This window comes from Phyllostomus discolor, chromosome 11, assembly GCF_004126475.2.
Source record: "Phyllostomus discolor isolate MPI-MPIP mPhyDis1 chromosome 11, mPhyDis1.pri.v3, whole genome shotgun sequence".
NCBI lineage: Eukaryota > Metazoa > Chordata > Mammalia > Chiroptera > Phyllostomidae > Phyllostomus > Phyllostomus discolor.
This window is the reverse complement of record NC_040913.2, coordinates 1,958,788-1,971,107: the sequence shown is the minus strand read 5'-3', so window position 1 is coordinate 1,971,107 and position 12,320 is coordinate 1,958,788. Positions and strand designations below refer to the sequence as shown.

Below are 12,320 nucleotides of genomic sequence, written 5' to 3'. Positions count from 1 at the left end.
GTCAGTAATCTGAGGTTGAAACCTGGGCCGCTCCGAGATCCGCTCCGCGTGACGTGTATCTCCTCGTCTGTCGGCCTCCCATCCTGCTCTGACATTGCTGCGTCGGGAGCAGGGGCACCCACGCTTCTCCACCACCGCGCTCGCCGCCTTCTCTCCTTGCACGCCCAGGGAGTGGGCGGCCCCTCCTCACCACCGGGCAGGGTGGGCGCTCCAGCCCCGCACCGCCGTGCCCAGGCCGAGGCGGAGGGATACCGCGCTGCTGTTGGTCAGCAAAAGAGTCCTGAGTCTGCCTCCTCGGACCACGCCCAGCAGGGTCGGGGGAGGAGGCCGCACGCCTGTTCAGTGCGGGTGGAGACCCAGGCCCGTCATCCACAGGGGCTCCACCGATTGCTCAGCAGGCAGTAAGGGGGCGCGCCTAGTCTCCAGCCCGCAGAAACGAGAGTCCTGGGCCCTTCCGTCCGGCCCCCCCCCCCCCCCCCCCCCAGTCACTGCTCTGCAGGGCGGCGGGGTCGCAGTTTCTCTGTGGGGTTGGCAAGACTCAGGAAGTTGTTGTGAGAAGCGTTCTCCCCTCCCCCGGTTCCCTTCCCGGGGTCTTTGGGTACAGGGACAGGCTTTGGTTGGGCTTGGTTTTTTGTTTTTGCCTGGTCTGCACCCGTGGGCCTGTTTGGTTCCCCTCGAAGTCCAGGGTGCACACCGTGAAAAGATGCCCCAGGGAACGGACCACTGCGCTGTCCCTTAGGCCCCCAGGGCCAGTTGGCGTCTGCTGTCCACCTTTTGGTCTTGTTGTCTTGCACGTACTGGCCTGTGTTTTACATGCAGTGCCCAAGTTTCTTGGTGCACCAGTGGGAGGAGTAGGGGAAAGTATGTCTCCGGCCAGAAATGGGAGAAAATGTTAGACTCCGGTCTCTCCCAGTAGATTCAGTGACAAAATTTTAACATGCACTTAAGGAGAGCCTGCAGGGCAAGACTTCAGCACGGCTTTCCATAAGCCACTGGGAGAAGTCTGTGTTTGTAAGGAGAGAAATCATCCTATTTTACACTGATAACAGAGTTTCGTTGCTTGTAACAATTATTTGTCAGGTGATCATAATTTTGACCAAAATTCAGTAATCATAATTGCAATGTGTAGAAAAACAAGTATACTGAAATATATTACGAACACATACAACTTTAATGCTCTTTATATATCCCTTACATTGTGTTTTTACAATTATGTGATAGGAAACAAAATTATATAGCCATGAAACTGGAAAGGCTTTTCAAAAGTACTGTTCTCAATGACTAGACGTGTCTGTAGACTTTCAAGGTAAAAAATCGCTTTAATTAATCGAGCGACTATTTGAAAACAGCGCGTGCACCCAGCACACCAGAGACCCGGCGACGAGCCAGCGCACACAGCCCCCGCCTCGGGGAGGCGCCGCGCCCCCTGCGGTACAGCCAGGGGTCACACCTTCTCCGAGCGCCTTGGGCGTGCTTCCCTGAATGGTGCTGCGCAGGACAACGAGAATGTTGTCTTCTGAATGTGTCACCCCAAGTACTACAGAGAGGGAAAAGAGTCCTCAAGTCTGGGCATTTGCCACCAGTGTTTACAGAAATTAGCTCGGAGACGCAGCGAGGCTGTGAAAGGTCCCATGATCTCCCGGAGCCCGCTGCCGCGCATTCTGACGGGGCCCGCGGCTCTGTCGCCCCGGTGCCGAGTGCCGCGCAGTCAGACAGGGGCCCCGCGTGGCCGAGGCGGCTAATGGTTCACATTAGCTGAGGCTGTACAATCATCCGAGGACTCTGCTAGCATCAGGACCATAATTTACCGAGACAATTACCACATACCGGAATTTTTTGCAGCCCTAATTCAGTATTATTAATAATGGATAAAATTGCACTTTTCTCAGGTTGCTGTGGGCAGCAGGGAATTATTTCAATGAATATTTCAGCACATTATTTTAATCATCTTTCCACCAAATCCAAGTGGGCAATATTTTATAGCTCCTAGTTCCGTCTGCTAAGAAACGGAGGCCATTAAATGGCTCACTGTTTGTGGAGAGGTCTGCGCATGATTTACAAGCCTCGTTAAAAACAGTGTGAAAGAATGCAAACTGCCATTAATACTTGTAATTTGATGCTGCATTTGGTACTAAACTCCCCGTGCTAAATGTTGTTTTAGTAGAAGGACGAACGTGGAAAAGAAGGCAGACTGAGTGCTGTGATGCCCAAAATCAGAGCATGTCATCCTTTCAGTTTGGTTCCTTTGGGAGCATACGGTACAGATACGATTGTAGCAGACAAATATCTGAAAAATTACCTTAGTTTTCCAGTGAGACCACAGGCCCACTTAACTCTGCGGGGAAAACGCCGGCCCAGCCCCGCGTCGGTAGCAAGGGTGGTGACCTGTCCTCCTTTCCCTCCCTCAGCCAGCTGCACGACTTCTGGCGCTTGGACTACTGGGAAGACGACCTGCGGCGGCGGAGGCGGTTCGTTCGCAACGCCTTCGGCTCCACGCACGCGGAGGCGCTGCTCAAGGCCGCCATCGAGTACGGTCAGTACCCCCGCCCCCCACGTCGGGACAGCGGCCCTCTGCGGGCTGAGGAGGCCTTCCCTTCCTGGCACTGCAAGTGCTCACGGCCGAGGGCCTAACGTCCAGCTCTCGCTTGGGGTGTTTCCGAGCCTTCAGCATCTTCCTAAGAGATTGGGCGACTCGACAGAGTCGTTGCCCGGCCTGCTTCTCATGCAGCCGGAAACGGGGAGGGGATCAGCTGCCTCGTCAGTGTCTTCGGAGCTCTGCTGACCAGCCCCAAAGGTGAAAAAAATACATACTGTTGGTGATTACGTACTCACATGTACACATTTGACCTACGTTCGTGTCTGTGTGCGCGCACACATAGGTATGCTGTGTGCATGCACATGTATGCTGTTTGTATACATACGTGTACATGCACATGTTTGTATTGAACAGACACAGCTGTCTTGTTAATAATCTCATTGCGCGGCATTCTCTATTTTAATTCTATTCTATTTTATTCTTTTCAGTAAAAAAAATAAGTAAGTAAAATAAATCCTGCTACAAATATGTTCCTTTAAGGCCCAGCCCTCCAGAGAATTGAAAGTAAAGTTTTAGAAAGAGTATCCGACATTAGAGACATTGTCGACAGTCACTCTACAGCGGAATCTGCCCTGAATAGCCCTTCATAAATAAATAGTGCAACGAATAGTAAAGAGCAGCCTCTTTTGTGGTTAACTAAGAAATGCTGCGACTTTTGATTGCTATCCACCAAAAAAATGCATAGCAGTATTTTGTCTATTTACACATTTTTAACTGCTCTTAACAAGTTAAGTTTGACCAGATCAGAATTGGAAAAACTTAATGAATACACTTGGAAAAACTTAATGAATAATGTCTATATATTTTTCTTATTTACTTTTGTTCTTACAATTATTTGTGTTTTTATGTTAATTTTCATTTGAGAGTAATAAGTGAGCCAAGTGTTTTAAAATGTATCATAGTTTATAACCTATAAGACCATTCATGTTCTTGATGGGTTGGATTGAGAAAATATTTAATTCTAGTGAAAAAAATGTGCAAAGCTTTTAAAATTTGTTGTGCAAATAGTGTGTGAATTAATGTAACTTAGTAAGGCTCAAAATATAATTGAGTAAATACATGAAGATTTCATGTGAAACTATTATACCTAAAATTATAATGATACAGTAAAAGTAACTACAGGGCTGACATACTAGAAAAAATTATAATTGATGCTTACTACAAGGGATTTCTTTAATGACCTCAGAAGGTCACCTAAGGATTTTAGCACCTGAGGATTGAATACCAACTTAAAATGAGGTATTATTTTTGTGCCCTTAAAAGAGGTCCTTAGAAGTATCTACTTAGAGTGGCATGCTTCATAACATGAACCTGAAATTGTTAAAACTTTACTGCACATGCACAATTTAGAACTTTTCAATGATTCACCTTGAACTCGTCTCATTTGAATTAGAAACATCTGGGGAGAGTTCGAGGTCATGGTGACACAGAAGTGATGTTATTAGTGACCACGATTGGCCACAGCTGTACCCCCAGAGGGTCCGAGTGACACCATGCAGGCAGCACCCTGCAGGCGCCTTCAGAAAGGGCCTGCCGGGAAATGCTTGCTTTGGTCTTCTGTGAAAGTGGGTACTGTGTGTGTTTAATTTGTAAAGTAGCTCTATTATTAAACCGATGTCAAAGCCTACCAGAAAGATGTTTTAAAATATTTAGCCATATGTTCTTTTAGGACTGATAGTCATACTTTAGTATCATAGTCACTATTGTTAATGAACCTAAACTAAAAAATAACACTCTAGTTTTGAAATAAATAAAAAATATAGATGACACTGAACATCCTCTGCGTGTAGCATACGTGCATTTTAAAATGTGTAGTGGTTTGTGAATTTTACATGCTGCATCATCAGCATTATCAGCACGTATCCCTCTTGAGTACCGAGTTCTTTGATAAATGCGAAGAGGAGAATTTCTTATTTTCTTCACATCTAAGACAAAGGCCACATGCACCCTAAAAAGTGTTCAGGAAGGCTGCCTCCTCCTTGGGCAGAGCGCCCCTGCCTTGCCCCCAGGGGCCGGGTTTGGGGGTGGGGGTGAGGGAGCACCGACCTGCTCCCCCCAGAACCAGTGCTCGCGTGCACTGGCTCCTGCAGACGTGGTGAGCCTGCAGATGGTGGGGGGGCTTCAAGAACAAATGGAAATGCAGCTTATTCCTTCCTCTGTGTTAAATAGTTGCAGTATTTCCATTTCCCTGTAAATTTCGTCTGGAAAATAAGGCATGAAGTGCACAGAAACTGCAGTACCCTGTCTTTGGTCAGAAATGTTTTTATGTTCATGTACATCATGGCAAAAATGTTTTAGATGCAAATAAATATTTTATGAATGGAGCTTTCACCGTGGCCAGAAGAAGTTGGGTCGGTGATCAGAGCCTGGGAACCCTGCAGTCTCGCAGGCCAAGGGGTGACCGTGAGCCATTTCAGGCCCGGCACTCCCACGGTCACCGAAGCGGTCTCCGTCCAGCCCGTCTGCCGTGAGCGTCCCAGATGGGACGTAGTTGAGCCTGAGTTAGCAGACTCAGCCATGTTTGGGTGCTCGAGTTACGCGATTTTCCCTGAAATTCAGACATTTTAGATTAAATTGTGGCTGAACTTTCACATGACGGACGGGTATAGTTAGCCATAATTTGGGGTTCCTGACACATTCTCGTCGGGCGGTTTATTTTCAGCACAAAACAAATAACGTCGGCAGTGCTTTCTTCTAAAGGAGCAAGTAATCCGAATTGGACATATTTTCAAGGAGACATAAGGACAATAATTTTATTTCATGTTTACTTCAATCTCATTATTAAAACTTTGGTTGACCTTTTCGGTTGGAAAGCATCCCTAACACTGATGGAGTTTTTCATGCTTCTTAGTAATACTAATGAGTTGAATAATTTATGAGGTTGTCATGTGCACAAGATTTGGTGTGATTTGATATACTTTCAGCCTCTGGTGTTGAAATGTGATTAATAAAAACCTAGAGGCATGTAATTTCTTCCTGGTGTTTAGCGTTCCAATGTGGTATGTATTGAATGGGTTATTTAGGTGTTCTCTAGTAGTGAAATCTCGTACAAGTGCAACTTTAATTGATTACCAGGAATTTTATGGACAATAGCAATGGGAGAGTATAAAGAAAATATTTTAAAACTCATGAATTTATCTTCTGACCTCCAAGGTTTTATTTTTCCTTCAGGGAAAATTAGCTGATAAGGAAGTGATTGAACAGGGAGGGTTTGTGTGTATATTACTTGTGTGTTTCCTTAGAACCTGTGCAGTTTAACTTCCGGCGCCTTTCTGGTGCTTAGCGGGCGTGCTGCGGAAGAGCAGTGCGGAACCTCACTCCGTGTGCTCGTCTCCGGTGACCGTCACTTCTGCTCAGGACCCTCTCCCTTCCATAGAGTTACAGGGGGGCGGCGTTTCGTCAGCGCCCCGGACTGCAGCTCCCCACGCCGGTGCCCAGAGACGAGGTCTTAGACAGGCCTGATCAGGCGCCCCAGAAGCGGGCAGGTGGCTCGGCCGGAGGGGGAAAGCACGGCGCAAAGATGACAGAGTTGATCAGTCATTTCTTCGGCAGCAAATAATTAGATGTGCTGAGAGCTGCAAGTGAGGCCACCCTTAGGTTCCTCGGAGAGGCGTCCGCTTCACACCTGGTTTATCTAAGCTTGTGAAGCTGCCTGGGTCCGACCTTGACTCGTGGAAAGCGGCTCTGCAATGAGCCTGGGATTAAATCGGCTGCAGTGGTGCACGCGCGGTGGCTGCGCCCTGCTGCTCGCAGGCTTCGAGAGATGCGGACAGCCCTCGGAGGGGAAGGCACAGGGGGCCGCGGCACAGCGCTGGGAAAGGCGCGTCGTGTGACCCGGCTCCGTTTTCTCTGACTCCAGCGTCTGAAGAGTTTACAGTTAGATTTGGGAAAGGCGATTGGGATTTTAGTCTAAGAACCTAGTGTTGGTATTACACAGGAATCCCGGCAAGCATCTTCTTATCTGGTCATTGATAAGTCCATTTTAGCTGGCGCGTTATTGATTGAATCCCCGTATCTGTAATGCACAGGTCACGTGAGTGTGGTTAAAACAGCTTTTTGAGGTGTTGGTGGTGTGAACTTTTTGAGAGGGAAGAGGAGGAGGACAAGCGGGGGTTGCCGTCTCGGCGCGTCCCGGTGCCGGGGTCCCGTCACCGCCTTGTCTGCGTCCTGTCGTTTCATAGCCCTTCAGAGTAGCTGGCACAGACCAGACAGTGCCAAGCCACAAAAACGACTCTGCATAGCATTTTCGTATAGGCAGCGGCGTGACCAGCTCTCGTGTTTTCCTGTGGATGCGTCAGGCTGCAGGCGTTGAGCGGATCGGGAGGAACTGAGTGGCTTTGTTCACTGAAAACTGCTCATCGACACTCTCGCCTGCCACGCACGCGCTTGGTGCTGGGCTCCGAGACGGAGACGCAGCCTCTGCCTTGTGACAGCGTGCAGTTGGGTCGGCGCCTCCCGTGGGGGTGGCACTGGCCCCCGACGGTGAGAGGCCACGATGCTCGGGACGGCCCGGAGCAACAGCGGCAGCACAGCACCAGCCCCGTGTCAGCGGTGGGTGCCGCGGTTAGAAAGCCCCACTCTACTGGGGAACCGTAAACGTTTGTCGCAGAGGCAGGCTGTGCTCCTTGGAGGAGCACGGGACAGACGTGGCCGACTCGGGGCCCAGCGAGCGGGTCAGGGCAGTGGGTCGGAGCGGCTGCTCCTGGGCCGTCTGGGGAGAAGCCCGGGACTGGCCGATGTGCGGGGCTGGCCGCGGCAGTGACAGGGTCACCAGGGCACAGATGCACAGACACCTGGCCTGCCCCTGTGCGGCCTCCAAGGCTTGCCCTCGGCGACAGGTCCCTTTGGGGAGGCCTCAGAGTATGTCTGGATCGTAGGCGTTATGTGTTCCTGATTCCAGTGTGGGCGGGGGTTATGCAGGACGGGACAGCGGCGGGCTTACAGTTCCCGCATGAAAAACCACACAGTGGGTAAGGAGTAGTAAACGAGGACAATAGTGTCTTGCACGTGCTCACAACTGTACACCTCCGTCTTCTCCCGCCTGCATCTCCTGTTTCACTTAGAGCACCTGCATCAGCACAGTCCACATGCTTTAGTTTCTGTTTCTCTGGGGACTCATCGGTTGTACGCCTTACACCTGGCACCTTACCCACGCTCATGCATCCTTTCCAGTAGCTGAAAGAAGGATGCAGGCTCTCTGGCACAGGTCTAGAAGGATGGGGTTTTCAGATTCTGAAGTACGTTTTTTTTAAGTCTGCTTTATTCCACTTAGAGCTTCAAAGGCTGTTGAAGAAAAGGAACTGATGAAATTACCTGAATGGATTTATTGCTGAATGGCACGGAACTGTTTCTAATTGTGCCTGTGTTTTCAGGTTAATTGTTTATAACGTGAACACACTACGTGTTATAAGCAGTGACTACACATATGACAAATACAGTCATTGAGGGGTATTGGAAACGCGCAGCGAGCTCAGCGAAGGGGACCGTCCACTTGGAGAAATCAGTCCCAGCCGGACTTGAAGGGACACCCTGGGATCTTCTCCAGCCCCTGACTGGGCGGGGGCAGCGCGGGGAAAGGGACCGCGTGCACAGCTCCGGGTGCAGAGGGAAGGACAGGTGCCATGTGATGGGACGGAAGCCGGGGGTGGGGGGGCAGAGGGGCTGAGGGAGAGGCGGCCTCGGGAGCCCTGGCGTGCAGGGAGCTGTGAGTAGCGCCAGGAGGGGGTCTCTGTGCGGGAACGGCAGGCCACACAAGTGAGCAGCTGGCAGAATGGGAGATGCAGCAAGAACTCGACCCAGCGCCGTGCTCGCACTGTGCGGTGTGTTTCCAGCGGTAAAATGGGGTCTCCTTAGCTTCGAGGGCATCCTGCACGGCTCCTGGCTCTGAACTCACTGCTGCGCGCGGACCTGCCCTGGTGGCCTGTTACCTGTGAGGGGGCGCGCCTGTAGACCAGCCGACGTCCTTCCTGGGGTGTGCTCTCTGTGCCACTTATCAGAGCGTGCTTCCAAACCTGCCTGGCGCTTTTACAGTGCTTTAAATATCTGTGTCGTCACCTGTACCTCTTCACTGTTCTACTTTTTCATAACGAAAATGTTTTGTTCCTTTTTCTCCGTGTCTCTGAGCCAGTTGCTTACCTATCCAAAACATCTCCTACCCCCATTTCCCAGAAGTTGAAAGTACATTTGCCACACTAAATTCTGTAACAGGTTTTAGAAAGAAAAGCCAAGGATCACTCCGCAGGGCAGTGCCACCTGCTGCCAGGTCCAGCCTGACCCACCCCCTGGAGCCTCGTTCAGGTGGTCCCGTTCAGCTCTGCTTCCCCCCCCCCCCACGGGTGCCAGGGTGCTCCCCCTCCGTTCTGCCGCTTGCCTGCCAGCTCCGCCTCTGGACTCGTGATGCAAGTTTCCTTCCTGCCCTCCCTCCCTTCCTGCCCTCCCTCCTTCCCTCCTTCCTCCCCTCCTTCCTCCTTCCCTCCTTCCTCCCTCCTTCCCTCCTTCCTCCCTCCTTCCATCCTTCCCTCCCTCTCTCCTTCCCTCCCTCCTTGCTCCTTCCCTCCCTCCTTGCTCCCTCCCTCCTTCTCTCCCTCCTTCATGCCCTTCCTCCTTCCCTCCTCCCTCCCCCCTCCCTCCCTCCCTCCTCATGCTCATTGTAGAAAATTAAAAATGCCGAAAGGAGTGAGAGTCAGGGACTTCTTGACAGACGACCAGGTGAAGGTTGCGGCCCCCACCATTCCTGGCGCATCCGTGGCGCCTGGTCTTGTTCTGCGGCGTGCACCGCAGGGGCCGAGCCCGGGCTGCGCGCAGACAGACACAAGGAGGGACGTGGCTGCGTCCTCTCTGCTCCTCGTGGCGCTCGGGGAGCTCGGAATTAAGCCGAGTTTCCTGTGCATCCTAGCATGTTCCCACAAGTTGTATGCTGTGCAGTTTTTAATGTGATGAAATTCTATTTAAAATATTTAAAAACACGCTAATATTCTGTCTAAAATGTACAGAGAGTCTGTTTATCATCATGTATATTCTTAAAATATGCTTTATCAAATTTCCTTTAAAAAGCACCGAATGCAGTTTTCTACATTCACTCCATTAAGAAGGTTATTAAGTTAGCATTTCATACTTGCATAGTACCACACTTAAATTTAATAATAGTTTCTTGCACCTTTTTAATTGCATTTTTTTCCGTTTAAAAGTGCTGTTTATGAATATCCCCTTTGTTGGTCTGCTCTAAGAAATATTGCTTATGTGTGAATATTTTGAATTAGGAATAAATGAAATCCCATTTTTGCTGCCAGGCCCAGGTTGTAAAAGCCACGGCGTGTCTGCAGAAATCCGTGCAGTCTGTTAGCAGGCCCGTCAGTAGGAAAAGTGCGTTCCGGTCCCGCCTCTCGCTCCAGCGGCCGGCCCAGTGTTGCTCCGGGCCGGGTCAGAGTCAGCGCACGGAGTCGGCGTGCTGGGGCCGGGGAAGCAGGGAACGGAGATCCCGTGACTACTGATCCAGCCCTTCCACTCGCCAGCGTCCTGGCTGTTCTCTGCTCTGAGCGGTAGCCGTCGGGGTTCGGTGGCCATGTTCGTTTGATTCCTTCTAGTCTTTCGAATCATTCAGGAGCATCGCCAGTCCGAGGAAGCGCTTAGTGCTTACACCAGTTTCTGTGGGTGTTTCATCTTAGCGAGCGCCCACAGTGCTCACTCGCCACACCTCCTGCACACCCTGTCCGCGGGCCTCGGGGAAAAGCCGCCCTGCGGGGGTCGCGTCTGTGTCTGGTCGGAAGCACGCCGGAGCTGCGCCAGTTCCCGTGGGCACGCGCGCCCTGGGCGCCGCCCCGCGACCTTGGCTGGCCGGCGGGCTGCCGGAGCGGCCGCACTCCCGCGGTCCCCGGCTCAGGGAGGAGCGCCACTTCTGGGGCCAGCTCACTGCACACTCAGCGCGGCGCCTCGGGTGTCAGTGTCCAGGTGGCAGAGACGTCTGTTTTGCGTCACTCACTGTGTCCTCTGTTGGCGAGTGAGTCGAAGTGGGAACCCTAGTTAAATCGACCGCACTCACACCGAAACACACACAGGAAAGGAGGAACTGGGTGCCTGAACTGTCCACGTTTTTTACCTGTTTATTAAATTCGATCCGTGACCTACTTAGATTTTTACTTAAAGTGTGTTTGAAACAACAACCAGAAACTGGCTGTTTGAGTTGAAAGTCTGTCTCGTTTATGCAAGTACTTGCTTTTACCGAAGGACTTCGTGTTGATAATGCGAGAGGTCCCCGCCGCCCTCCCCGGGGCGGCCCTGTTCGGGGTCACCAGCAGCTCCCCCAGGTGGCTCTCCCGCGGAGGAGCCGCCTCGGTCTGGGTGGGGAATGGTGGTTTCCGTCCTGAGTCTTCATCCGGCGGCCCTCTCCTCTCCTGGCACTCCGGGTTGCTTCGGAAGGGAAGCGCCAAAGTGCCTGTGCTGTGGAGTCAGACTCAGGCTTTAACCTTGAACTCACCCACAAGGGGAAACGCGTCTCTGGTGCGCGGCTGTGGGGGTGGGTACGGCGAGGGCTCCGTGCTCGTCTCCGTGCGCGTCTCCGTGCGCCTCCCCGGCGCCGCTCTGCCTCCGTGCAGTCTGGCGTAGGCCGGTTCCGAGGGAGAGGTTTCTCAATATAATGTTCAGTGTCTTGTCTTTTTTGAAATGTTCAGACCTGTGAACTTCTCAGTAAACAGGGAGATTCATACATATTATTGCATGAGAGCGTGTCACCGTGGCTAATGTAATTAGTTGAGAGGTATATTTATCTTAAAATTTTTTCTTTTCATGGAAATGAAATAATATCATTAGAGTCACTGGAAGCACTGTTCTTTAAAGGTATTTACTGCCCTGATTTTAGCTTTAGTAACCTTTCAGACTCCCCCAGGTACGCTGTGTCACAGATGCCTGTGCAGGAACACAGGTTGGAGAATGAACTGCAGTGGTTTACCTCACACAGGGGTTTTTGTCAAAGCACGTTTTAGAGCTAAATTATCATATTATTAAATGGTAGATATTGAAAAGCACTTATTCAAAAAAGATTGCCATCTAGTGAAACTAGTTTCCAGATGTTTAGAAACTATAGAATTTCTTGGTATATTATATTTAGATAAATTTAAAACAAGGCTAAATTTTCATTCTGCCCATCTCCTTCCCCTGATGGAGGAAGTGTGTGTTAAATTCATCGTATATATATATGATGAAATACATATATATATATATACATATATATATATATAAACTCTGGTATCAAGGTATTAATAATACTTATATTCCGAAGATACCAATATACAAAATCAAAACTGAATGTCAAATATCCTCATGCTTTTAAATTTTTATTTAATTATATCTTTTTTTTTAAGATTTTATTTATTTTTAGGGAGGGAAGGGAGGGAGATAGAGAGAGAGAGACACATCAATGTGCGGTTGCTGGGGGCCATGGCCTGCAACCCAGGCATGTGCCCTGACTGGGAATCGAACCTGCGACACTTTGGTTCCCAGCCCACGCTCAATCCACTGAGCTACGCCAGCCAGGGCTTAATTATATCTTTTAACGGATCGTGCAGTTAGTCGGGGGGACAGTTGTGAACGTGAGCTGTCTGTGCACCATTCAGTTTCAGAGCCCCCGGCTCCTGTCCACGTGCCGGCGGGCTGGTCCGCAGGTGGCGTCCGGCCTGCGGAGGGGCCCAGGGTGCGTCTCCCGCTGCCTCGTGGTGCAGACAGCGTGCTG

The 12,320-nt window shown here is 50.6% G+C and overlaps 1 protein-coding gene across 6 annotated transcripts in view; it reads left to right on the top strand.

Moving 5' to 3' along the window:
* Window positions 1-12,320, top strand: part of NBEA (neurobeachin) — a 449,525-nt gene that overhangs the window by 270,222 nt on the left and 166,983 nt on the right. For all 6 annotated transcript variants that reach the window (XM_036011183.1, XM_028526291.2, XM_036011184.1 and 3 more), the window contains one exon: window positions 2,409-2,533. In XM_036011183.1, coding sequence (XP_035867076.1) covers window positions 2,409-2,533 — 125 coding nt within the window. The remainder of the gene's footprint in view (window positions 1-2,408; window positions 2,534-12,320) is intronic.